Raw genomic sequence first — 23,943 nt, 5'->3', positions numbered from 1 at the left:
TTGTATGTCAACATGTACTGTTTCGTGCTGCAGCTTCACAGGATCGGGAAGATGTCGGCTCGGACGCTTGTATAGTTTCTTTTTCTTTCACACCACGTAAACTATGAATCATGGGTTCGTGTGCTGTCAACATTGGACCGAAACACGCAGCCCAAACCATTACGCCTCACACAGTACGTAAACTCCATAGAAAATAGGGTATCCCAAACGCTCCGGCCCTGTCGCACATTTTAAGTTGCTCTCTCCACCTAGAAGAATGACATATAGATCCCAAGACCGAGTACCATCGGCGTATAGCCCCAATGGTTCCATTCCCCTTGCCCAACCATATATTTGCAGACGAGTCCATCGGTGAAGGCCATGATTCCGATAAGGAGTGTATACCAGCCCACAGTCTTTCGGTTAGCGAATGCTGCGGCGACCCAGACGCCGGCACCTAAGAGAACATCTCTTACTCCATAGATGACCATCAAAGCGTCAACGACTTTCCGATCAGCAGGCAGAGCTGGATAGGCCAATTCGAAGGGTTGCAGGCCGCTCTCAGGACGGAGGATAGCATTGATGCCGAAGGCTACCGTGATTGCTCCAGAGAGACTGGCGGCGATGGTCGCATACGAGAAAGCCGAGGACGACATGTCTGTTGGCTGTTGTGTGGAGGAAGATTTAAAGCGAGTTTGATTGGATGCTCGGAAGTATTTGAAATTCGTTATAGTGTGGTCAGGAGGTTTGAAGCTGTGAAGGGAATCAAGACTGATGCACCTCTCGCAGCGCCATTGATATTTATACATCCTATAAGAGACCAAGCTCTGACTACAGAATTGACTCACCAACATCAAGACTCCCTTATCCATCTGGAGTCCAAAGACCGAAGGAATTTGTGGCGCACCATTACTTCGTCCTCCGCATCAAACCCCTAACGCCAACCCCAATTTTGATACCAAACAAGGCTAGGAGGATCCGGATCGACGAACCCCGGTTTCTTGTGCATCAGCCTCAGCCAGTCCTTCACACCCGCAAAACCCGCGTATCCTTGGCTTCTTCTCCTCCGCCGCGTTTAAGCAATTGAGTATAGACTTCTTGATAAACCATAACCATGAAACCGTTCCTTGCTTGTCACGCCCGGTATCTCACAAGGCCAGTATTTGCGCCAATCGATCAAAGTCACATGTACTAATTCTGTTAATTTGCCTTGACCCTTGTGGTCTCTTCTTGCTCGTCTAGTCAACATTTTTCGTCCGTGTCTCTCCTGTCCGTTGAATTCGCCGAGATCTTGAGACGCAACTGCCAAAGTGGACATGAAATAAAGGCTCTGATTGCGAGCCGACGACATATTGGCCTTCATGGATTTCAATGCCAGACATGTACCACATATTACGCCTATTGTATTAAATTCATAGACACCGGTAGATACGTTCCCGCTACCTCAATCAAGATACTCCCAGCTTCGGTGTTTTGTACTCTGTGGCTGGTACTATGGGCGGCAGTATGTGGATTCTACCCCTTTGAAAATGGCAGCGGTCGGTTTCAGGCCTAGTATGAGCTATAAGCCAACGGAGTTGTGACTCGGGTCGAAATCGAAACAAGAGGTCATTGAAAGCAGTCGATGCTGATGCCGTAGAATGACATCCTATGCAGATGCCCTCGCATATCGATGATAGGTCTGCCACTCATAGATAGAGATCGATTGACTAGCTGAGGTAGGTTCCTCAACTACTTCGTCAGCGATGGTCTCATGAGGGCAGGAGCGTGTTCTTGGGTTGTGGACGTGACTTCCACGGAAGATCATCAATCCTTCTTATATTCATGGTAAACACGCCGGTCCTTCAAAGGTGCCAGGCCTTCTTCAAGCTCGCTACAATCATCTCTTCTTACTATCACTTACCCAGCATAACCTTTACAAGGCACACTACACTACCAACACACCACACTTATCGTTTACCAGAGTATATCTTAACTCTTTCCACTCATTCTTCAAGATGACTACCAACGGCACCGTTCATACCGAAGAGCTGGATGACATGGTCCCTCTTCAGAGAGAGGATGTTCCTCCGATAAAGAGGCGATTTCCCTTCAAGAAATTGATCCCAAAAGGAATACGCAAGTGGTGGTCAATATCTGTCAACGGGATCAAGAAAAAAATCAATCCACCTATCAGATTTGAAATGGAGCCGAGTACTCCTGACCTCAACACGGCCTTAGACCGGGAAACAGCTCGCAATACTGCCGCTAACACTGCAATTCCTCCGGTGACTCCTCCCAGTCCAGAAGTGGCCGAGGAAGAACATCTGAGTCAAACGCACGAGGATTCAGCTGATACCGCGGGCCAAAATACCACCCAGTCTCAAGAAGAGGGAGACCTGCAGGAACCTGACGTGCAGCGTTCCACCACAGACACCACAGAAGCTGGCCCCAGTGAGACTCCAATGTCAGGAGAAGATCTATTGCGTATGTCACTCCCATGAGCGTTAGCACCTTGCCATATCCTCTTAGCTTCTACAGTAAGTTGGGTCCATGCTCACAGTTGATTTTAGGGTCAGTCAGTCAAGAGTATCGGAGGCACTCGTCACACCTTAGCATCAGTAATCCAAATTCGAGGAGGGAATCACTAGCTACCTCGCCGGGCAGCTTTCCATCTCCAGATGTCGGCTCGAGTTCAAATGATGACCAGTGGACCCACACTGATACGACAAACACCAATTCTGGTTCCCCGGTTTCCCCAATGGATCCTGTGACTCCTTCGACTTCCAACGCGTCACGGCCACCTCGCCGACACAGTGATGAGCTACCACGCCCCAGTCAGGACTTTTTCGATGAGCCTGAGTCTAAGCCGGTAAAACCGGTGGGAAAGTCCACTTTTGTACCACGTACTCAATCACCGGAGTGACTTTGTCGAAGTCTCTGGTCATCAGGACGAACGCTCAGACGTTTGTTGGTAGTGCATTCAGATTTGGAAAACACTCATTGATGGTTCATACTTTTGGAGGACACACTGCTTAATTAGATCTTGTACTGTGGTAACTGTCTTCCCGATTGCTCTGACGCTTTGAACATGTATGGAAGTTCCCTCATGCGGGAGTGTCGTTCAGACCGACGTCTATAGATGTGTACATTGTTTGCAGTACTAATACTATCGTTGTTTCTCCGAGTCGATGTAATCTGTGCATGATGGCTTAGCTACGAGAGGAATCAACGACCGTTTACAAGGACCCGCACTTCTAGCCTCATCACCTGGGCAGGTTGTGCCTTTCTTTCAACACTGAAGCATCCTGTGGCTCGCAACTGTCCGATGAAGCCATAAATATCAGCGAATCCCAACCCTCGTGAGAATGATCAATTATTCAAAACTGATAAACCCGCTAGCTGCGTGAAACTGTTTCCTTCGTGCCTCAGAGTCTGGCGATATCGCGACATATCCCCTTGACGATAGATGACAATGCTATAAATTCACGGAATAGATGGAGAAGTCGCGTTTGGTGATCATTTCTCTCTCTAGCAGGGGAATCGCTGGCTACGATGAAGATGCGGCTCGACTGGGGGGAGCAAGTGAGAGCTTTGGCATTTTTTTATTACGGCAGTGGGAATGCTGAGTTGGTTTTCTTTACTCATTAGGGGGAATCACGAGGTTTAGGATAGAGTGAAGGTGCATGGGTGGATGTTGGATGAGATACCGGTTAGTCATAGTTCGTTCTTGATTCTGGTGGTGCAGCTGATGTTGATAGTGGTGGCGGATGGGAATGTTGTTGCGGTGGTGGCTTGGTTTGAGGAAGTGGTGTAGTTAGTGCATGCAGCTGAACTGTGAGGGTTTGTCAGAAGCATGGGAGAGGCGTGAGTCTAGCTGATATCAGCATTCAGTGGTGTTGGCGGTGAAGTGAGAAGCGTTTGGATGATGGAGAGGACAAGAGATTTCGAGCAGATGTAAAATATGCTCTTTATGGATCGTGAGTAATGCAGCCTTGAAGCCCAAATGGACACGATAGGCAAGAAACATTTTTCATGACGCTGTCCGTCTGTCTTTTTAATGGTACAGGTACTGTGTTTTGCACGTTGGGTGGGAGATGATGATATTTTATACAAGATCGCGACTGCCCTGGACATTCAATCTAATCCCATCTGTAATGCCATCAGCTCAGAAACTCAATCCGCCATAGGAGTGCAATGATCACTCACCCTTGGTCCTTTTGTCGCACTATGCCTCCGCTCTTCCCAGTCTGCTTCCCCGTCTTCCCGCCTTCAACGACTAGTTTGTCGAGTTGATAGAACTGGCTGACGACTGTTTGTCTCTGTTCCCGGAATCAGCAGGTATTCCCTTTTCATATTCCTCAATCGTGCTATCTTCTTAGCCGCTCCTCACGTCCCACCTCTTTGCCACAGTGTCGGTTAATCCCTCATTGCAGCCGCATCGCAAAAACCCAACTGCTGTTCCAGAGAAGCCACATACCTTCATCATCTGCAACTCTTTCAAGCCCTTCTGCACAAGCTCTTGCACAGCCCTCTCCTCCGTCTCGCCCTGATGCTCCCGGAACGCATCTCTCGTCCGTCGGTGTGCGTATTCGCGGTAGTTGTACAGCGCGAATTCGCGCGATTGTCGGAGGAGGCTACGGTACTGCGTCACTCCATTTTAGCATTTCTCTCTATCCACTTTCCCAACGTCATCTCCTCTCTCTCTCTCTCTCTCCCTCTCTTCAATGTCCTGCCGTGACAAGTCTGGTTCCTGCACCGAAGGGTTCGTTGCGCTCCTGCTACAGGCAGAGGCATGCGGAAACCGAACGTGGTAGACTAGGGGACCACGTAGATGGGATGTACTTACCAGCGATCGAACCTGGAACCCCGTATCGCCTTTCGCAGCTGCTGCTGTTATTGACATTGCGGAATCGATGTGTCGTGCATGGGGTGGCGTGGCGTTGGGCAGGTGAGAGAGCTAACTGGAGACGAAAGTTTGAAATGTTTCGGCCGGCGGAGATGGCGTTCGCTCCGGGGCACTACACCTTCCGGGATGCGAGCGGGATGACGTTGAGATGCGGAAAACTCATCACGATCCAATGTTTCTTCCAACAATATGTTTTGCAATCACGAAGATTTCTGAGAGTGATTTATATGCTGGTTTGTGATCCTTTTGTGCTTGATTTACGTATTCTTAGCGTGACGGCTATGTCAACAGGTGACGACCTCAGTCTTTTAGCCACGATAAGATATTACTACTACACACTTTGCGTAGGCAAGCTCAATATTGATTGCCATGATAGTAGTACATTCCCCTTCACAAGACCGGCTCATCCGTCGCAGTCACTTCCATCCAGGCAATAATCAGCCTAGACCTATCCTATTCCACCCTTTCCTGCCTGAGACAAGACGCGAGTGCCTAAAGGTTTGTATGTGTCAGTAGATGCCAAATAAATTTACACTCAGGTAGATACGAGTCTTCTTCAAATCATAGCTCCCTCAAACGCCGCCCAATGCACGTAATTCGCTGCGACACACCTCATCCTGATTGCTTATATTTTGCATTCAACTGCTTCAGCTGCTCCTCCACCTTCATGCTCTGAGTAACGCTCTGATTTCGCATTGCGTCTCTGGTCTCGGGAGTACCGTCATATTGGAATGTCGCTTGCTTCCTTCGCTTCGCCTGCTCTTCTTCTGAGTATTGCTGCCCGGTGACAGGATCAAAGAGATCACTACGTTGGCTGGCAAGCCGCTTGAGGTTGTTGGCGACGTCAGAGGTATTGAGATTGGTGGTGGAGTAGCGTGATTCGGCTTTGGCTTTCTGTTCGCGCCAGTATGGATCAAGCATTTCAACTAGTGAAACTGTTAGTGTGTATACAACAAATGGTGGGATGATGATCTTACTTCGCACGTGTTCATCGAACTCATTGTTCGCAACGAGTTGTTTGCAGACCGGGCACATCGACTTGGCAGTTTGTTCCTTCTTCTGTTGGAATGCTGGGACGTAGTCTGTTCGGACCTTGATCTGTCCTTGTCCTTGACCCCTTGCGGAGGCTTGTGCTTGCTGGGCACGCTCCCGATTCTCTACTCGCTCACGAATGCGGCGCTCCTCCTCATCTTCTTCGGGTGGTTGTTGAATGCTGTTGTAGCCCACGGGAATCTGAGGCGCATGCATAGGCATGGGTGATGGCTGTATGCCAGTCATAGGTGTCGGTTGCATACCAGGTATGCCATATGGTGCTGGTGGCTGCATAGGTGCCTGAACTGGAGGTGCCGGGTATTGGAACATGTCGTCGGTGGGCATAGCTTCCTCGATACGCATGTTTGCAGGCTGCAATGTCATCGACGCTTTCTGTTCCAATGAAGCTGATTGCAAATCATTCATGGAGGTCGGTGGGGGTAACTCGGCACTTTCATCTGCATCGGTAAAGAGCACCTCTTCCACAACTGCAAAGTCATGCCAGTCAATCTGTGCATATGCAACTTTCTCTTTCTCTTCCTCCTCCTCTTTCTTGGCCTTCTGTGTCTCTACGTATTTCTGGTACGCGGCGCGGTTCTTCGCTCGGTCAAGAATCTGATGTCGGTCGGTCTGGTTAAGTTTGAGCTGCTGTATTCGTGCTTTCTCCTTCCTTCCACCATCTGCTGAGCTCTGGTATATGAGGTCGCTATACTGATCAACTAAACGACTAAAGTATTGGTAGAAACTGTGGTTCGGTCGTAAGAAGTCGAACTGGTAGTTGCCAGACTCGCGCTGAGAGAGCGCAGTCATCCATGACCTGCCGTTCTTCGCGACGAACAAAGCAGTCAGCCGCAGTACTTCGAGATCCTGTGCGCTTATCGTTGGCATACGTGCCGAGAATTGAAACTCGGGTGGCTCTGGAGGGCCTTTTGGCTTCTCCGGGCCCTTGGGACCTGTACCATTTTCACCAACTCGTCCAGCAGCTACGTCTGTTCCGCGCCCTTGCTTGATCTCAGACAATCGCCATTGGTAGTATGAGTGGTATTCGTCGACCTCGTTGAGGAACGAAAACTTGGCGTTGGCAGATTCCTTCGCGCGTATCCTTTCTTCGAATGCCGCTCCGTTGCGCGCAGTGTATCCCGCCGTCCGCTCGATAATGCTTCGAATCTCCTTTGGCGGCTGTACAACACCAGGTGGAGGCTTGCTCACGTCATCCAGAGATGTCATAGTTGGAGGCGCCATTCTGGGCGACGAACGCGAATATTGATGATGTCGCAAGAGTTGCTGGTCGCGAGATAGGTTTCGAGATCTTGAACAGCTATGGCGAGGCGCTAGTGTATAATGGGTTAGCATATTTTTCACTCACCCTAGTCCCTATTAGACTGTTTACTCAATGGAAATCATGTCTATCATAGATAATGCCGCGCGACAGCTTCGAATGATTATCGATTGACTCACACACGATATACGGCACACTATTATATGAAACATTCTCTTGTAACTGTTGCTCAAGCATATGGCGTTCCAACGTTTATGGAATTCCATGTAAACGCACTATCTACAATGATTCATGGTACTAGAACCAAGCGCTCTGTCACAGCCTGGTTCCAAATGACAGAAACATCATCAAATTTCTCAACCCTGATATCCCGCTTCCCAAGATCCTCCGCCACAAACTTCACGATATCGGGCAGCTCCTTTTTCATTTCCGCTATCGACCACGACCCACGCCCGGCGCCTCTCAGTGTCAGATTCTTAGATCGCAACTCGGACGCCGGCACCTCCAGTGCCTTTCCGGCCAAAGAGCCAATATGCACCCACTGTATCTCCTTGTCTGATTGCAAGGTCCTAAACAAATGCTGAGTCGGCTTGCCGTAGAGGTAGTCGAGCACTACATCTGCTCCATTAGCAGGGGAGAAATCGATCTCGTCAATGTTTTCCTTCAACACGATCGTATCGTCGAGGCCGAGTCCTTGCATTGCACTTGCATTACGTGCAACTCCTATGACATTGCCTGCACCAAGCCTTCGAGAAACATCTACGGCGATCCGGCCACTCGCACTGGTCACGCCCATGATGAGCACTTTAAATTTCTCCGGAAGATTGACTGTTCGTCTCTGAAGGGCCATCCAGCTGCTCATGGTAGGGTTGACATATGCAGCGACATGAACCGGATCAGCGGATGGGTTCAGCTCGACCAGAGAATGAGTTGGTAGATTTATAATCTCTGAGAACGAACCGTTGGGCATGGTCGAGAAGTACACAACCTTGCCGGCAGAGGTTCGTCCAACGCCGTCTACGCCAGGATTCAGAGGAAGATGAGCAGCAGTGGCGCTATAGTGTCTGCCAGCCGCGCGAGACCGGACGACGTTGTGAACGCCGCTTGCGAGAACATGGACTTGTGTCGTTGAGGCATCGTGGGGCTGGCCAGGTTCGACGACATTGGCAATCCTGGGAGGTTCGTCGAACGAAGATACCAAGACTGACTTCATTGTCAGCACTAGTACTCATATAATACGAATACAAATACTAAAGGTGATGATACTGCTGGCGACCAGTATGGGTTAGCTGTAGAATCATTATATGAACACTAGGTTGTCTCACAGATCTACCTGGTAAGCCTATCCATACAGTTCGCTAAACCTACAAGAGCTTAGTTCACCTCAACTATGAGGAATGAACGAAGTCACCAATGCATCCTGTTTTCAGTCGAATACACACTCAACAGCCGGTATTTCCAAAGGAGGTGTCTCCTATAGTGTATTGACCCACTTGGCCTAAAGATGGTGCACTCCCTGTCAAATATCCATTGGCTAATCGACGGATGGATCCATAGTGACATGCTCGTCACTTTTTCAACTTCACTAATGAATCCTAATTACTTGTGCTCCCTGTCAATCCGACGACAAAGGTAGACCTCGTGACTTGTCCGTGCAATGAGTAGTATTGTTGCGACGTGTGTATGTAGTCTGCTCTTAGCAGTAACCAATCTACATGCTTCTTCCGCCCCTCTGCTCGAAGTCTGACAGTTCCGCACTCTTTAAATGTCTTTACCGTTAATAGTAACCCAGTCTGCACGCATGCTTACAATCCATGCTTGCCCAGAATCACGAACCTTGTCTCACGCGCAAATGCTCCTTATCATCCTGCCGGATCAATACTACTCTTGATGCTGCACCTAAGGTGAAACCCTGAAAGTACGCGTGTCATAATCCCAGGCTCAGCGCTGCACACCAGTGCTTTGTCCCTCAGCAGCCGCAGCTTGCGCTCTCAAACTCGGTGCAGTGTTCGACCTTTGTTCCAGATCAGCTGCCCAAAGCGCGGCTCCAACAGTGTTCGTGAACGAGAAGAAAATCCCCGCGAATGGAACCATCTCCAGTAGAGTGGCAACAACACCGAAGCTGGTATATGCAGCCTTCCTATCTTCAACATATTTATCCTTCTGGCTAGCGCTCATACCCTTGAGCTGGAAGTATCTCGTGTGCGCCACCGGTCCTGTACGACGGCCCTGAAGGATGATGAATAGCGCTGTGCCAATGACAGGGATGAAGTTGAGCGGCAGGTACATGAAGTACCGAATGATGGCCTTGGGCGCAAAACGTGCAAACGGCTTCTTGGCCAGCTTGCCGAGCTTGCCAATAGGGTCAGATCCAGCCTTGACATCGCGGCCCTGCGATACGAGCTCTGTCTGGCTACGGGTAAGAAGAGTGCCGTCAAATGTGTCTAGCAACGCTTCTTCGATGAAGAAGTTCTTAGAAAGTACAGTGAATATGGTCGAGCTCTCACTAAGTACGAGGAGGATGCTTGTCAGGGCAGCCAGAGGGCCGTTGAATATGGCGAGAAAGGCGGCTTGAGGAAGGTATGTCACGGCGAACATGAACGTCGTCACGCCGACGCCGAGGGTCATAGTGGGTGCGAGTTTGGCTGTGAGGGGCTTCCATAATGAGCGGTGGGTGAAGAAATAAGCGATACCCTGAATGAGACTTAGTTGGTGTTATGTTTGATACGAAGGATCGATCTGCCTACCTTGAGTGGGTAGAGATAGGCTGTTGAGCGAGCGGCATCAACAGTGAGTGCTCTGAGCTTCTCCACTTCCTCGCGCGCGGTTTCTTTGACCTTCTCGGACATGTTGATCTTTCAATGACGATGTTGATGTTGATTGTATGGATGGAAGGTGTTAACGGGGGAAGATTGGGGCAGTTGGGAATGAAGAGGTTGGAATATCGTATTGCGACTTGCAAATATCCCGGTTGTTTTGAATGAGTTTGTTTTGGATGTCCGCTACGTCATAATGCGCAACTGCAGGGTGGTGCCCAGGTGGGTGGCAGCTGCCCTGGATGGATGATGCCTGAGGTGCCCAGTTCCCTAGCTGCCTTTGTTGTGGATGCTGTGGTGCGCCACGCAGATCTCACGCCACAAGTCACAAGCCACACTGCATCTTTCTCTAACCTCAACTTGAACAAATGTTATAACGTAGTATCCAGCCACCCAACTGTTGTGAAGCACGCAGATCCAAGCATCTCCGAGCCCGAGACCCGATGTGATATATATACTGTAGCCAGTTATCCACCTTATTCTGCCAACACACTATTCCCTCAGCTCCATGCATGATTTTCGTTTCTCTTCAAAGTCTACGCCGACATCGTCTGATCCCGCTTCTAGGTTTCTCATCACTGCGGTCTATAGATTGCACGCCATCAAGTCTAGCAATCACTCATCGCCCCTCCCGTGACTCCAATGCTGGACACGAACAGTACTAAGAGCACGCGTAGTGCAGACAGCTGCCTTGAGAATCTGCGACGTGTTGCAGAGGCAATATTAGAGCAAGATACCAGATCATGTGTCGGGGCATCAAGCCGATGATCTCTCCCAGAAGAATTCGAGGACAGCCATCGCGGATCCTTCAGGCTCGACTACACTCCTCAGCACAAAGCCTGGATCTGCTAGCGCGAATAGGGCCTTCCAATCCGAAAGAGTCCTCTCTCTAGCATTGAATGTCGATGCCATTTCCAGATCCAGCGACCTGTAGTGGATGCATGTTAGTTTCGATGAGCAGCACACGGCCTTGTGTAAATCACCTTAACTCGCTTTCTTTCCAATAGCCCACAGTCCCTGACTCTGGCAGTATAGCCTCCAGCAGAATAAGCCTTGCGCCTGGTTTCATCGAGGGTAACTGTGCCTTCAATATACGGACGCAATACTCATCTGACCAGTTGTGAAATACCCAGCGGAAGATGAACACATCTGCCTGAACGCTTTGAGGATCGAACAGGCTATGAGCCATGAATTCCAATCTATCCGCGGAGATCTCTTCAGGGCCGTCACCGAGCATATGTGCCATATCCTGTACGATGAAGCGGAGGTTCTCATAACGACGTGCAAGGGCGATCGCAAAGTGGCCTTTACTGCCCCCAACATCCACAACGAGAGCTTTGCCCAAAGCGCCCCAATCATAATTGTTCACACCATATGCCAGATCGAATTCGGGTCTGGCCGTCATGACTTTCATGGCGCTTCCGAATCGAGCGGCACGAGAAGGATCTTTCCCTACGACTTCGTATATCGAATCATTCGTATCGTTCGCCAGAGAAAACCCCTTGGATGGTGATCAGCTAGATGCGCCGGGATAAGTGACTGTTTCACCTACCGTCTGATTGGGGTGTTGCGAGCCTGGCCATCGCTCAAGAGCATCGGCCAGCTAGGTTCATGCATTAGCAAGCGTCTGTTCCCTGGTTCAAACACCTTACTCGTCCTCCAGCAGGTCCCATTTCCTCAATGCCTGTTCGTGCCCAGTCTCTGAAATCATGGTTGGCCAGGAGCTTCGAGGCTTTTGTGTGCATCACCTGACCTGGCTCCGGTTCTTTGAAAATCCGCATTGTGGCAGCGTGTCGAACAATTCGCCCCACCATCTGTTCAGTCAGGGGAGTTTGTCTACTAATATCTTGAAAGGATGTTCGCCCTCCACAAGGGACCAGCGCCGCAATATCGAATCGTACAATAGTGTTGATACATGCCGGTTTGTCACTCTTTTGCGCAGTGTCAACAAATCGAAGCTGAACACAGAATGTATCTACATACTCTCGAGGACCGGTGTATAAAATTCATGGGATCTTGCAGTAGATCCTGCAACTCTGCTGTAGCGTCAAGAACTGCATGTTGAGGACCTGCGATCTCTTTCGGCAAAGGCGGACTGTCCTCGTCAAAAGACGGCATTGGAGCGCCTTGAGCGTCCAGTATCTCTTGTATCTTTGCCACATTTTCGCTTATGGAGGCAGCGAGCTCTACAATGCGTGGTGTAGACTGACCTGCACCCATCGTGTTGTATGAAGGCTTGGCTACACGCAATCGGACTTTAGATGAGCCTAGGTCGATGACAAAGCCGCGTATATCAATAGCAGTTCTTCGGCAGCTGCACGGCGCTTGGGGATGGTGGTTTTTAGTCCGATGAAGCAAGGAGGCCGACAAAAAGAACACAAAACCGACTAAGCCGTTTTCTACGAGACTTCAATACTTCTCGCTGCTCAGCGCCGCACTGCTTGTGGCGCCAAAGCTGCTGACGATAGCAACGAAGAGTCGAATGCATACCACAGACGGGTAAGCACGCCGTAGAATTGCTTTTCGTATGCAGTTTGAGGCTAGTGTAGGCTCATCAACACAGCCGAAGAGAACAAGGCCTTGATATTCAACCTATGGCAGGCTTCGCGCTTTCCGATGGCGTTATTTGCGATTCATGTTGGATCGGACATGATGACGAGGCGTACACGGTGCACCGCTACTTTGTCTGGACATGCATACTAGGGCCCCTCTGGTGGGTGCTACTTCGCGCCGGTCCAGCACTGGTGGGACCCCCCCCCCCCCTTGTCCAAGAGTCTCGCTCCGTAGTGGCTTTCAATCTCGAAGCAAGCCAGCGCTTCTATTAACAGCATCTGGACTCAGGCAACAGAAACAGATACCTAGTAATAGCACAGATTGTTATCTTACTGGTATTGATGATGCGGCACACGAAATCGGGCTCCGACTATATCGTACCCTATGTTCGCGCTTGATCTCTTCATCTTTTGCAAAATCACCCAACTATGCAGGTATTGCACGAGTACAAACAGTCCGCTACTTGTCTCCAGGATATCCTACGTAGCCGGGCCATAACGAGGAAGGGAGACATCGTTTGCTACCCACTTGGCGACACATCAAAACCAAAGTCGTTCACATATTCTGATCTATTTGTCCAAGCCAGCTCTTACGGCCGAATCCTTCGCGCCACCCCTGCCTTCAGAAGGAACCATCCAGTACTCATTCATCTGGACGACCACTGGGTAACAATTGTCTGGTTCTGGGCCGTGTCGCTTGCCCAAGGATTGCCAGTACTCTCATCTCCTTTCAGCAACATCAAGGAGCACCGTAATCAACATATTAGCGGGCTCTCGTCTCTGCTTCAATCGCCAATATGCATCACCCGAGAGAGATTGCTGGATCTCTTCGATGGCTCTCGAGGTCTTCTGCAATTACACACAATCGAATCGCTATGCTATGATGATTTGTCCGCCGACTCATCAGCGTCATCGCAGGCCTCGGACGGTTCAGCATCATCCGCGGACGAACCAATGGCTCACTTCCAATATCCTGGGGGCGATGCTCTGGCGATGTTGATGCTGACATCAGGAAGCACAGGAAACGCAAAGGCTGTGCGCATAACGCACAAGCAGGTTCTCTCAGCCATCGCAGGAAAAGCTTCTGTTCGGCCGCTCGAAGGGAAAGGATCATTTCTCAACTGGATAGGACTCGATCACGTCGCGAGTCTCGTGGAGATACATATTCAAGCATTGTGGCTCGGTGCCGATCAGATCCATGTCAACGCAGCGGACGTCGTTTCATCCCCGATTCACTTCTTGGATCTCTTGAGCAAGCATCGCGTATGTCGTACCTTTGCCCCAAATTTCTTCCTGGCCAAATTGACGTCGACCGTGACTCTGGAGATGGAGCGCCAAACGTTTAGAGGAGGTTGGGATCTCTCATCTCTACAGATTCTTGCTTCTGGTGGTGAAGCCAATGATATTAGGACATGTTCGGCGGCATCCAAACTATTGAGCAGATACGGAGCTCGAGACGATGTTATAACTCCGGGGTTTGGCATGACGGAAACATGTGCTGGTGCGATCTTCAACAGCCGGTGCCCCCGTTACGACGAACAGCAAGGACGCACGGTGGCAAGCCTCGGGAAATGCGTGAAAGGTATCGAAATGCGAGTTGTTGCTGGCTCCACCCCTGCAGCTACGAACGAAACCGGCGATCTTGAGGTCAGGGGAGACATAGTTTTCAAGGGCTATTATCGCAATCCCAAAGCGACCGCGGACGCATTCCCATCACAGGACGGGTGGTTTCGTACAGGGGACCGGGCTTACATTGACAATCTGGGGAACTTGTGCCTCAATGGTCGGTCGAAAGAGGTGATCAATATCAATGGTCTCAAGATTGTCATTGCGGATATTGATGCAATACTGGAACAGGCACTGTCTAGCAAAGTGCAACGTTATGTCGTATTCCCGTCGCGTGCAGCACACACGGAACAAATCACCATCGCTTATATTCCAAGGGAATCGCCACACACTGCTGCCCAGATGGCTGCAATCGATGAGCTTGCAGCTGAAGTATGCATGTCCAGCGTTTCCGCTCTACCGTCGGTCTTTTCGCTGATGGGATCCTCCCTCTCATCACTACCTATGACCACTCTCGGGAAAATATCACGTGCGAAGATGAGCTCCTTGTTTGACTCAGGTCGCTTTGACGAAGATATTGTTGAGCACCGGCAACGTCTCGATGCCTTCCGGAAAAAGACGAGGCGGACAGGGTCATCCGACGCTGCCAGGACTGGGACTGAACTACTCCTCATGGAAAGCTTTGCAAACACTCTAGACATTAGTCTTGACAATATTGGCCCGGAGACACGGCTCTTTGAACTTGGCTTCACGTCCATGGACCTCATTCGTCTGAAGCGCCATCTGGATAGAAGTCTACAGATCAGTGTTCCTGTCATCACACTGCTACGCAATCCAACAGCGAGGCAGTTGGCAGCAGCACTCAGCACAAATATGGCGAGCGTCACTTCCTCTGTGGAGCAATCCAAGACGATAAGTACCAGCTACGATCCCGTTGTAACACTGAAATCTAGCGGTAACAAAGCCCCCCTATGGCTAGTTCATCCAGGTGTGGGTGAAGTCCTAGTCTTCGTCGGTCTTGCACAACACATGATAGATGACGACCGTCCGATATACGCTTTACGGGCAAAGGGTTTTGAAGGTGGCGAGCGGTTCTCCTCGATAGAAGCGACAGTCGATACGTACGTTCAGGCGATCAGACAACGCCAACCACACGGGCCCTACGCCATTGCCGGATACAGCTATGGAACAATGCTTGCATTCGAGATCACAAAACGGCTGGAACGCTTGGATCATGGCACCGTCAGCTTTCTCGGAAGCTTTAACCTGCCCCCACATATCAAATCTCGCATGCGTCAACTCAGCTGGAACATGTGTCTTCTGCACCTGGCACAGTTTCTCGGCTTGGTCACAGACACAGTAGCCGAAGTTATGGAACAGAGCAGCACTTACCCTGGCGCGCATAGGGACGATGCTCTCGGAACTGTAATGCACGCCACAGACGCGGCACGCTTAGAGGAGCTGGGTCTCGATCATCTCGCCCTGACCCGCTGGGCCGACGTCGCATACGGCTTGCAAGGCATGGCCGTCGACTATGAGCCTAGCGGACAAGTCGCGAGTATCGATGTTTTCCATGCCATCCCCTTGCGCCACGCTGCTGCATCGCGGGAGGAATGGGTCCACGAGCATCTCAGCAAGTGGAGAGACTTTTCCAGGGATGTTCCCAGGCTGCATGCTGTGGGCGGAGCGCATTACACGATGCTTGGGGCCGATCATGTGGCGCAGTTTGCAGCAACGCTCAAGGAAGCGTTGCACGCACGGAATGTTTGAGCATGGATCCTTGTTGGTTTCTTTGAATGCATGGCTATGAGGCGTATTTTGTACATCAGTAGTATTAGCGATATATCCCCCCCCTTGTGGTGTGTTTGTATTTTCGGCTTCTTGATCTCCGCAAATCTATCTGGGTCTCTTTACTATTATTGTTCGGGCGCAATTGGGTGGGGCTAGAACTAGTGTAGATTCTATCTGATCCATCCATTCTTACCTATAGAGATATCCACAAAGTATTATTACATTCAGTTGCTTCCTTTAGGATTTGACGTGTCATCCCCTTGACTCTTCCTAACGTAAGGTGAGACATGTCACAACGTATCTAGAACCCCACTCCAGGCACCGGATCACCCGCGTCAACCTGCCCCGGTCCACTTCAGCCCTATTTTTTTCGTTTCAGCCGTCTTAGTCTTCCTAGATACACAAAATTAACACCAACTCCTCCCCACCCGAAAAGCCAATCTCAGCAGGTGTTACGTACACCTACAAAGAATCCTACTATCCACATTTAACACATCCAGAACAAACACGAAGACAACAGATACACACCCACACCTTTTCTCCGCACAGCAAAGAAACACGATGATATCAGAAATCCGCCGCGTTATCGGCGGATACACGCACACGGCCCTCGAAACTACTCGACAACTCCTCCTCCGGACGCTCTCCCGCCTCATCGCATCGCTCGAGAGCCCGTCCGATGTCATCCACCGGTACGGACATATGGTAAGTAGACCCCCCTGCCCCCGGTCCGACCTTCCCTGTCTCGCTCCCCCCATATCCGCCAAGCATACACACATACACACATACATAACATTGAATTGATGACTTGGCTAATCATGGCGGTGTGCGTTGCGGGTGCGGAATAGACTCTCCAAACTGCAGCTATCAGAATCGGCATCGATCTGGGCGTGTTTAGGCTTTTGACTCAGGCGCAGGCGGAAGGGCGTGGTGCGGTGTCGGTGGACGGGATTGTGGAGCGGAATCCGGGGGCTGGGGGGTTGGTGCTGAGTGAGTTTGCATTTTCACTTTTACATTTTACGCGTTCATGTACACGTGCGCATACACATACAGCGGGCTGTTCTTTGAGAGATTGGTCTGCTGTGTGTGTATGCGATGTCATGTGGTGGTAGTGCTGCTGCTGCTGCTACTGATGCTGATTGATGTACTGTACCAACACTGACACTCCCACGTGAAGATCGCATATTGAGATATCTCGCCTCCATAGACGCCATCACGCAAGTATCACCAACCCGATATGCCGCCAACCAACGAACACGCCACCTCGCCGACAAAACCGTCGAGGCCGGCCTAGCACACTTGTAAGTCCTTGCTTCCCCATCCCCCCCCTTTCCCACACCACCACAACAACAACACACCACACCCAAACACCCCCTCCAAGAACCCCCCCTTCTCACAAACCCCCAACCCAGCCTCAACACCGTCGCCCCCCAATACGAAGCCCTCCCCGCCTGGCTCGCACAAAACAACTACCAACCCCCCGCCGACGAAACCCACACCGCCTTCCAAGCCGCCTGGAACACCCATCTCGACGCATTCGCCTGGTTCGCCGAGCACGCGGACCACCTCGCCTACTTCAACGACTACATGGCCCTGCGCCGCCAGCGCGCCCACGACGCTACCTGGCTCTCTGTCTTCCCCGTTGCGCGGTATGTGCGCGGGTGGAATCCCGACGTGGACAGGGGGGTAAAGGAGAGCGCGGGGAGGAAGCAAAAGGCAGTCTACGTGAACGTCGGCGGCGGCATCGGACACCAGTGCCGCGAGTTCAGGGAGCGGTATCCGGATGTCACGGGCGAGGTGGTACTGCAGGATCTGCCGCATTCGATCGCGAACGCGCTGGAGACGCCGGGCGTGGTGAATATGGAGTTTGATTTCTTCGAGGAACAGCCTGTTAAGGGTGAGTTTTTGTTTGGGTCTATACAACATGATGCCCACCTACCCCCCCTGGCCCCCCCTTTTTCCGTCTCTCCCTTTTTTTCTCTCTATCACCACAACCACAACAACAACAATCCACCGTCCAGATAACTAAAGCAAGACTCACACACACATACAGACGCAAAATTCTACTACATGCGCGGCATCCTGCACGACCACAGCCCGGCGCGCGGACGAGTCATCCTCGAGCACACGCGCGACGCCATGGGGCCTGAGTCGATCCTGCTGGTCGACGAGATGATACTGCCGGAGACGGGGGTGAGCCAGATGGCGGCGGCGATTGATCTGACGATGCTTGCGGCGCTGGGCGGGCAGGAGCGTACGGAGGCGCAGTGGCGTGAGACGCTGGCGGAGGCGGGGCTGGAGTTGGTTGAGACGTACATGTATGCGCCGTTGCTGTATGAGGGGGTTATGGTTGTGCGGAGGGGGAGGGGGGTAGAGTGTTGACTTGGGGAGTTAAGGGGAGGGGGGATTCGGTTTCTTGAGGTTTGGTAGGGAAGGTGGATGATTTGTGGATGATTTGTGGATGATTTGTGGATGATTTGTGGATGTTGATAGATGGGTAGATCTGTTTGGTGGATAGATGGGTGATGGGTTGGATGGTTCGTATGGCTGTGGCACGGTGCGTGCATGCGTTTACGGTTTGTTTACCTTCATTTTATGTCTTCAGCTCTGTCTCAGCCTTCAGAAATTTGACCTCCACCCATTTAAACGACACTGCCTCTGTCTGGCTGCTGCCTGCCTGGCTACCAACACAGTCACAGTCACAGTTACACCCATTCATACGACGCCCTACCTCATCTCCAAATAGCCAGCCAGTCAACCAGCGAGTCCAGTCAGCACGACGCAGGCCAGTCAGCCAGCCCTGCATATATACGCGCTGACCCAACCGTCAACAGCAACACAACCACCAAGGCACCAAAATCAAGCCCACGCCACAGCCATGACAGTTCTAGCCACACGTCACTACGAACCACAGGCATTCCTTCCCGTGCCCAGCTGCCGATGTACCCCCCCTCAGTCAAATCTAAAGTGTAGGATTCAGGATCACTACCACCCAGATCCACTCTGTTGTATGTGTGGATGTGTGTATGTAATGTGTGTATGTTCCCCACGCAGTGCATGAGCCCCTCCAATTTATATGGTCCCCCCCTTCGTTCTCCACACCTGTCACTGACCTATACTTACTACTGCCCGCGCAGGAACCACAAGCACGCGCACATGCGCTCACGCAATCCTACAGAGTCCCACGCTAGGAGGACAAGGCTTTGTCTGTCCGTCTGTGCATTGACGAACGTGTCCAACGTGGTCGTGCTGGAGCCCGGGCCCTGCTGAGGTCCACAGCTGCTGCTCGTGCTCGTGCTCGTGCTCATGGTTAAGACTAATACTATGTCGTTAGTGTTCAAGCCGGCACGGTGCACTCCGAAGAAAAGGATCTTACGAACGAACGGCCTCTGGTTAGCGCTTTGTCTCCCCCCCTCCCCTCCCCCTTTCCCCCTTTAGCGTGCCATTATGACTGCTCCCTAGGGCGTGTGGACTGGCTGGATGACTGCGGACTACCGACTTGGTAACAAGCGGAGAAGGATAATTAGTAGCAGAAAGTGTGCGAGTGAGCACCATATGCTGAGACACGTTGGCGGTGACTGTGGGTATCGTTCGGCGGAGAGGTATTCCTGTTACTGTGCTGAAGATTTAATATACGGCTGTACTTGCTTGATTGCTTGTTTCCTGCCCGCTTACCCGCTGCCCGTTGCCCACCGGCCGGGCGAATATACTTTTTTACACATGCCTGCCAGCGTGCGCTTGCCCTGCATGCACGTATCCAGATAATACTATGCATGGTCACAAAGTTTGTTTACCGCCCGCTCGATCGCATGAATAATGAGACATGCACAATCACAGACAGACACAGCATAGCACAGCATCGCCAGAGCCGTCTTTTGTCGGATACGGCACGCCATGCACATGCGCAAGGCCAACCGTGCAAGTCCAGATCCGCATCTCCATCTGCATCTGCTGCATCTGTATCTGTATCTCCGTATCAAGCCGACCACTGAGGGTCGCACTGCGAGAAGGATAAGGCAACCCAGTCCAGTCGAGCCCAGCTCAGCTTGCGCTGCACCGCCTGCTCGTTGCCGGACTGCTGACTGCTGAGTGCTGCGCGATGACAGGCTTCGTTCTGGGCCGACGCAATGCAACCGCTCCGTCCAGCTGCTGCATCGCGATCAGATGGCATCGGTGTCGGTATCGGCCTCGTGCCTGCAATCTGCAATGCTCCGTAGGAAACGAACGACGGCTGAGTGTGCTATGTATGCACATACTCCGCCCTCCTCGCACGGCTGCACGGCATGATTACTCCGGAGCAGCGCCCGTTCATCTGGCCCCTTTGCCCGTTTATGGCCAGGTGGGTGGCCTGGGCGGCGAATGAGCCCGGTTCGGCGTAGTGTGTCTGTGTCGTCGTTGCGGGCTGCTGGATCCGGGGGTACCGCGGTTCTCCGCTAAGGGGGTTAGGGAGAAGACTTGCCTGGAATAGGTGGTCTAGTGTTGTACCGTGCTGTACGTTACAGACGGGTGTACAGGTGTGCGCACATGGGCATGTTTGATATGCTGAGTAGCGACTATTCAGTGATGCGTGTTGAATGAAGGTGTTGTAAAGAGATAAAGAAAGAGAAACTTGAAGACAAAGGTTGAGTTTAGCTATATCTTCTACTGGCTAGCGTGCTTGCCCTGAACAGAATCGTGCTTTCCATATTGGAAACGTCTTGTTTATGGCGAAAGATCGCTGCGACGATAACGCTGAACATCGCGTGGAAAGGAGGTTCTGATTCTAGCTATGAATTTATAGTGCACATGTTTTGTCATGTAGGTGTTTCTATCACAGTAAATTGATTGCATTTGGGATATCATAACCGAAAATAAGCTATTACATCAACACTAATCGCACGCTCGCTCAACGTCACTAACAAGACTTCTAAATAACTTGCCCTTCAGACTCTTTCGGCTTCTCCTCTGGCTTCCTCAGATCACGCCATCCCATTCCCCAGAGCACAAGAGAGCAAGCCGCAGCAACCCCAGCAACAAGGTAGAACACACGGTCGACGCTGTTGGAATATGCAACCAGCACACCAGCCAAATCTTCTGTTGCAACGAACCTGCGGAATCCCGTGGCTCCGGCGCGCACGATCGCTGCCGCATCAGCGCCCGGCGCATATTCTCGGAGCTGGCCGTTCAGGCTAGCCAGGAAAAGGACGTTGAAAATCACCAGGAATATGGCTGGTCCGATGGACTGTGCGAAGATGATGATTGCCATGCCGGTCGAGAGATCTCTCTCCCCGATTACGGCTTGCACTGTGAGGATAGCCTGTTTGTTTCGTAGGATTTAGTGTCTGGCAATGCTGCTGAGGATTATCAGGAAGGGAGGTGTGGACTTACCAGCTGCATGGTCAGTCCAGAGCCAAAGCCGGCGAGTATCTGGAAGCCAACCCACCATCCAGTCGGACTAGATGGCTGTAGAAGCGAATACAAACCGCTGCCTACGGTGAGAAGGATTGTACCAACAATTGCTAGTGGAATGACATATCCAAATTTTTGGACTGCAGCCTGTTTAGCAACGCCGTGACAATGCAATGATATAACTTACTTAGACCTCCAGATAGGCCAGCAGCGAAGAGCTGTGGGAGAATCATAGGGAGAAGATACACGCCGCTTAGGACCGGTGTGGCATTGTTAATGGCCTGGAAATATAGAGGCAAATAGAACGTTGCTCCATACACAGCAGACATCACGAGCGCTTGGAAGAGCCCCGACGACCAGACGACGGTCTGCCTGATCATGTACCAAGGAATCAGCGCATCGTCGCCCTTATGGCGATTCCAGAATAGCCATACTATAAAGGTCACGCCGGATCCACAGAATAGGCCGATGACGCGAGATGAGCTCCAGGGGTACTGATTACCGCCATACTGAAGAGCAAGAAGAAGCATCAGCACAGCAGGGGCGAAAAGGAGAAATCCGATCAAATCAAGATAATGGTGCAGCTTGGACAGGACAGCAGCCGCACGCTCCTTCTTGGCTTGCTCAGGGATTCGTACGAGGACGAGTGTTGCTGCTGTGAATGCTCCTAGAGGGAGATTGACATAAAAGCCTAGCAGCCCTCGTTAGTCAAGGGTTACTCAAAAAGGGGCAACTTCAGCACTTACACCATCTCCAAGTCGTGTAAGAAGTAAAAGCACCTCCTATAAGCGGGCCAGCAACAAGTCCAAGTTGATTTACTAGTCAGAAAGCTTAGGACACTGGAAAGTTTCATAACTGAGATTCGACTTACGACCCATTGTGATACCAATGAGGACTGTATATTCTCTGTCAGCCACTTGCCAATCCTGCAAAAAAGTAATAGAGAGAACTCACCAGGGCGCCTCTCCAGGGGCGCGCAACTCGAGATGATAGTGATGGCGCCATTAATGATTCCTGCTGCACCGAATCCCGCAATCGCACGACCGACTATCAACATGTTTGACGACACGGCTGCCCCACAGAGGATGGAGCCAAGCTCGAAGATGCCGAAAAACGACAGGAATGTCCACTGTGGTGCAATCATGAGCAAATGCAACACTCAATTGGCATTCAGCACGGTTACACAAACCTTGGAGTTGAAGTGCGTATAGATCTTCCCCGTCAGGGGCTGAGGTGCAGCACTGTCTTGAGGTCAGCTATCGTGGACTTGGAGATCAAAGAATCATCATCAGGTACGTACCTGCCAAATTGATACGCGCTTGCATACCATCCTACATCTGGAAGGGAGTTGAAAGTGTCTGTAATGCGTGGTACAGCCTAAATCAACAAGTCAGTCAAAACACAGCATTCCGACGGATGTGGCAACCGAGATGACTTACAGTACTGACGATCATCGTATCCAGAAGCATGAGAAAACACGCGAGCGCCATGCTGGCTACAATCAACACCAACTTGAAGCCAGTCACGTATTCCGTCTCCCTGACAGAGCCGTGCTGCGGCTTCTCCACCTCGGCAATGTCAGAGGCTCTCCCGGACGTCTCATCCTGTGGAGAACTCTGAGAATCATCGTGAAGATCTGATGCGCTTCTCGACATGTTGGATGTTTGGTTTAGGTCCTAAGGGCTCAAAGTGCCGGCTGGACTGGTCGGAAGGATGGTGGCTCGTGTATGCGAGCGATAGTATAGTGAAGGAATTCGAACGGGAGGGGCGTGCGCTTCCTTCCCGCCATGACGGCGGCTGGCGTACACGGGGCAACGCTCGTAGATCGTAGACGCGATGTCCTCCTGTTGGTCTTTTGGCGGGAGGTAGTGGCATCTGGAGAGATTGGTATGATGACTCCTTATAATCTGAGACAATGCTCCGTAGAATAGCCAGCTCGAAAGGGGGGGGAACATCCCTAGGAGAACAACGATCCATGGAGATGATCAACGTGGACACAGCCAGTGTTCCCGCCCCCACGCCGCGCTGTGATCGTCGTTATGGTCCCCTGCTAGATCATCACGCTGTCTCATGGGCGGCTCTGGGAGTGGGAAAATGATGCTGAGAACTCCCTGCATGCTGCATCCAGTCGTTGCATTGGCTGGTTGTTGGAGTAAGTGTCATCATTATTGTCGTTGTCGAGCACCTGGGCAGACCTCCCAGCTTCACAGCCGGCGCGCCTCATATGACGTTTTCTAGCAGCCTGACCTGGCTGTATTACTTGCTCACCGATCCACGGCCACACTGGGTAATCCGGCAAAACGGGTTGACATTCTAAAAATTCCAATTTCACCACAGGGACAAGGATGAAAGCATCCATTCCCCGGGCCCGGCCGTCCATTCGAGAACTTGTGGGCGATGGCGTGTGACAAGTAGATGACTGCCCAGCATTGTTATCTTATCAATCAATCTTCGGCTTCCGAAGCGTCGTCGCGATTGGACACCGTGATCTTCTTACAGACACAAAGACACAAAGGGAAAAGCAAAAGCTCGAGATAAGCTGATGTTGACGAGATGAAGGGAGTCAGTATTCAACACTTGCTCGTCATGGAATAGACTGGTGTGCATCAATCCCGGTTGATGGTGACATGCGCCGTCACAGATGGCATATTG

At 51.3% G+C, this 23,943-nt stretch overlaps 10 protein-coding genes across 10 annotated transcripts; 3 read left to right on the top strand and 7 right to left on the bottom strand.

The window, feature by feature from the left end:
* Position 1: 1 nt before the first annotated feature.
* Positions 2 to 835, bottom strand: EJ05DRAFT_476752 (uncharacterized protein). The gene has a single exon (XM_033744106.1). It carries the CDS (start codon positions 633 to 635, stop codon positions 249 to 251), a length of 387 nt encoding a protein of 128 aa, XP_033599951.1. The 5' UTR covers positions 636 to 835; the 3' UTR covers positions 2 to 248.
* Positions 836 to 1,659: 824 nt separating this feature from the next.
* EJ05DRAFT_392091 (uncharacterized protein) lies at positions 1,660 to 2,941 on the top strand. Its single transcript, XM_033741328.1, has 2 exons — positions 1,660 to 2,445; positions 2,532 to 2,941. Exons 1-2 carry the CDS (start codon positions 1,977 to 1,979, stop codon positions 2,882 to 2,884), a joined length of 822 nt encoding a protein of 273 aa, XP_033599950.1. The 5' UTR covers positions 1,660 to 1,976; the 3' UTR covers positions 2,885 to 2,941.
* A 951-nt stretch (positions 2,942 to 3,892) lies between these two features.
* On the bottom strand, positions 3,893 to 4,945 carry EJ05DRAFT_476750 (putative iron-sulfur cluster biosynthesis protein Isd11). The gene is made up of 4 exons (XM_033744105.1): positions 4,808 to 4,945; positions 4,439 to 4,603; positions 4,168 to 4,280; positions 3,893 to 4,110 (listed from the first exon to the last, which is right to left on the bottom strand). The coding sequence occupies exons 1-4, from the start codon at positions 4,862 to 4,864 to the stop codon at positions 4,101 to 4,103; spliced, it is 345 nt and encodes a 114-aa protein (XP_033599949.1). The 5' UTR covers positions 4,865 to 4,945; the 3' UTR covers positions 3,893 to 4,100.
* A 183-nt stretch (positions 4,946 to 5,128) lies between these two features.
* EJ05DRAFT_538687 (uncharacterized protein) lies at positions 5,129 to 7,185 on the bottom strand. Its single transcript, XM_033749473.1, has 2 exons — positions 5,845 to 7,185; positions 5,129 to 5,793 (listed from the first exon to the last, which is right to left on the bottom strand). Exons 1-2 carry the CDS (start codon positions 7,139 to 7,141, stop codon positions 5,480 to 5,482), a joined length of 1,611 nt encoding a protein of 536 aa, XP_033599948.1. The 5' UTR covers positions 7,142 to 7,185; the 3' UTR covers positions 5,129 to 5,479.
* Positions 7,186 to 7,331: 146 nt separating this feature from the next.
* Positions 7,332 to 8,755, bottom strand: EJ05DRAFT_391436 (uncharacterized protein). The gene has a single exon (XM_033741326.1). The coding sequence runs from the start codon at positions 8,389 to 8,391 to the stop codon at positions 7,468 to 7,470; it is 924 nt and encodes a 307-aa protein (XP_033599947.1). The 5' UTR covers positions 8,392 to 8,755; the 3' UTR covers positions 7,332 to 7,467.
* EJ05DRAFT_391545 (uncharacterized protein) lies at positions 8,738 to 10,161 on the bottom strand. The gene is made up of 2 exons (XM_033741327.1): positions 9,926 to 10,161; positions 8,738 to 9,872 (listed from the first exon to the last, which is right to left on the bottom strand). The coding sequence occupies exons 1-2, from the start codon at positions 10,025 to 10,027 to the stop codon at positions 9,120 to 9,122; spliced, it is 855 nt and encodes a 284-aa protein (XP_033599946.1). The 5' UTR covers positions 10,028 to 10,161; the 3' UTR covers positions 8,738 to 9,119.
* Positions 10,162 to 10,750: 589 nt separating this feature from the next.
* Positions 10,751 to 12,214, bottom strand: EJ05DRAFT_501029 (S-adenosyl-L-methionine-dependent methyltransferase; the record flags this gene model as incomplete). The annotated part of the gene is made up of 5 exons (XM_033747063.1): positions 10,751 to 10,922; positions 10,978 to 11,495; positions 11,547 to 11,597; positions 11,647 to 11,925; positions 11,978 to 12,214. 5 exons carry the CDS (start codon positions 12,212 to 12,214, stop codon positions 10,751 to 10,753), a joined length of 1,257 nt encoding a protein of 418 aa, XP_033599945.1.
* A 530-nt stretch (positions 12,215 to 12,744) lies between these two features.
* Positions 12,745 to 16,129, top strand: EJ05DRAFT_476747 (acyl-protein synthetase). Its single transcript, XM_033744104.1, has one exon. The coding sequence runs from the start codon at positions 12,976 to 12,978 to the stop codon at positions 15,880 to 15,882; it is 2,907 nt and encodes a 968-aa protein (XP_033599944.1). The 5' UTR covers positions 12,745 to 12,975; the 3' UTR covers positions 15,883 to 16,129.
* Positions 16,130 to 16,145: 16 nt separating this feature from the next.
* EJ05DRAFT_511294 (S-adenosyl-L-methionine-dependent methyltransferase) lies at positions 16,146 to 18,285 on the top strand (the record flags this gene model as incomplete). Its single annotated transcript, XM_033748235.1, has 5 exons — positions 16,146 to 16,608; positions 16,752 to 16,893; positions 17,081 to 17,204; positions 17,316 to 17,800; positions 17,957 to 18,285. The coding sequence occupies exons 1-5, from the start codon at positions 16,465 to 16,467 to the stop codon at positions 18,283 to 18,285; spliced, it is 1,224 nt and encodes a 407-aa protein (XP_033599943.1). The 5' UTR covers positions 16,146 to 16,464.
* Positions 18,286 to 20,706: 2,421 nt separating this feature from the next.
* On the bottom strand, positions 20,707 to 23,275 carry EJ05DRAFT_476744 (MFS general substrate transporter). The gene is made up of 9 exons (XM_033744103.1): positions 22,731 to 23,275; positions 22,592 to 22,668; positions 22,481 to 22,532; positions 22,246 to 22,420; positions 22,163 to 22,186; positions 22,038 to 22,109; positions 21,479 to 21,982; positions 21,271 to 21,431; positions 20,707 to 21,199 (listed from the first exon to the last, which is right to left on the bottom strand). The coding sequence occupies exons 1-9, from the start codon at positions 22,944 to 22,946 to the stop codon at positions 20,810 to 20,812; spliced, it is 1,671 nt and encodes a 556-aa protein (XP_033599942.1). The 5' UTR covers positions 22,947 to 23,275; the 3' UTR covers positions 20,707 to 20,809.
* Between the last annotated feature and the right edge of the window lie 668 nt (positions 23,276 to 23,943).

The sequence above is a fragment of the Pseudovirgaria hyperparasitica genome (assembly GCF_010093815.1).
Source record: "Pseudovirgaria hyperparasitica strain CBS 121739 unplaced genomic scaffold EJ05scaffold_9, whole genome shotgun sequence".
Lineage (NCBI taxonomy): Eukaryota > Fungi > Ascomycota > Dothideomycetes > Acrospermales > Acrospermaceae > Pseudovirgaria > Pseudovirgaria hyperparasitica.
Note: the sequence above shows the minus strand (reverse complement) of the source record. Positions and strands in the feature narration are given on the sequence as shown.

Bases quoted from the DNA above. Each gene is read 5' to 3' on its own strand.
- EJ05DRAFT_476752 (XM_033744106.1), bottom strand. From the start codon at position 635: ATGTCGTCCTCGGCTTTCTCGTATGCGACCATCGCCGCCAGTCTCTCT.
- EJ05DRAFT_392091 (XM_033741328.1), top strand. From the start codon at position 1,977: ATGACTACCAACGGCACCGTTCATACCGAAGAGCTGGATGACATGGTC. The intron at 2,446-2,531 runs GTATGTCACTCC...AGTTGATTTTAG, and splicing joins GTCAGGAGAAGATCTATTGC to GGTCAGTCAGTCAAGAGTAT.
- EJ05DRAFT_476750 (XM_033744105.1), bottom strand. From the start codon at position 4,864: ATGTCAATAACAGCAGCAGCTGCGAAAGGCGATACGGGGTTCCAGGTT. The intron at 4,604-4,807 runs GTAAGTACATCC...GGAGTGACGCAG, and splicing joins GGTTCCAGGTTCGATCGCTG to TACCGTAGCCTCCTCCGACA. The intron at 4,281-4,438 runs GTATGTGGCTTC...TTCCGGGAACAG, and splicing joins AAGAGTTGCAGATGATGAAG to AGACAAACAGTCGTCAGCCA.
- EJ05DRAFT_538687 (XM_033749473.1), bottom strand. From the start codon at position 7,141: ATGGCGCCTCCAACTATGACATCTCTGGATGACGTGAGCAAGCCTCCA. The intron at 5,794-5,844 runs GTAAGATCATCA...CAGTTTCACTAG, and splicing joins GTTCGATGAACACGTGCGAA to TTGAAATGCTTGATCCATAC.
- EJ05DRAFT_391436 (XM_033741326.1), bottom strand. From the start codon at position 8,391: ATGAAGTCAGTCTTGGTATCTTCGTTCGACGAACCTCCCAGGATTGCC.
- EJ05DRAFT_391545 (XM_033741327.1), bottom strand. From the start codon at position 10,027: ATGTCCGAGAAGGTCAAAGAAACCGCGCGCGAGGAAGTGGAGAAGCTC. The intron at 9,873-9,925 runs GTAGGCAGATCG...AGTCTCATTCAG, and splicing joins CCTATCTCTACCCACTCAAG to GGTATCGCTTATTTCTTCAC.
- EJ05DRAFT_476747 (XM_033744104.1), top strand. From the start codon at position 12,976: ATGCAGGTATTGCACGAGTACAAACAGTCCGCTACTTGTCTCCAGGAT.
- EJ05DRAFT_476744 (XM_033744103.1), bottom strand. From the start codon at position 22,946: ATGTCGAGAAGCGCATCAGATCTTCACGATGATTCTCAGAGTTCTCCA. The intron at 21,983-22,037 runs GTAAGTGCTGAA...GAGGGCTGCTAG, and splicing joins TTACACGACTTGGAGATGGT to GCTTTTATGTCAATCTCCCT. The intron at 21,432-21,478 runs GTAAGTTATATC...AACAGGCTGCAG, and splicing joins TGGCCTATCTGGAGGTCTAA to TCCAAAAATTTGGATATGTC.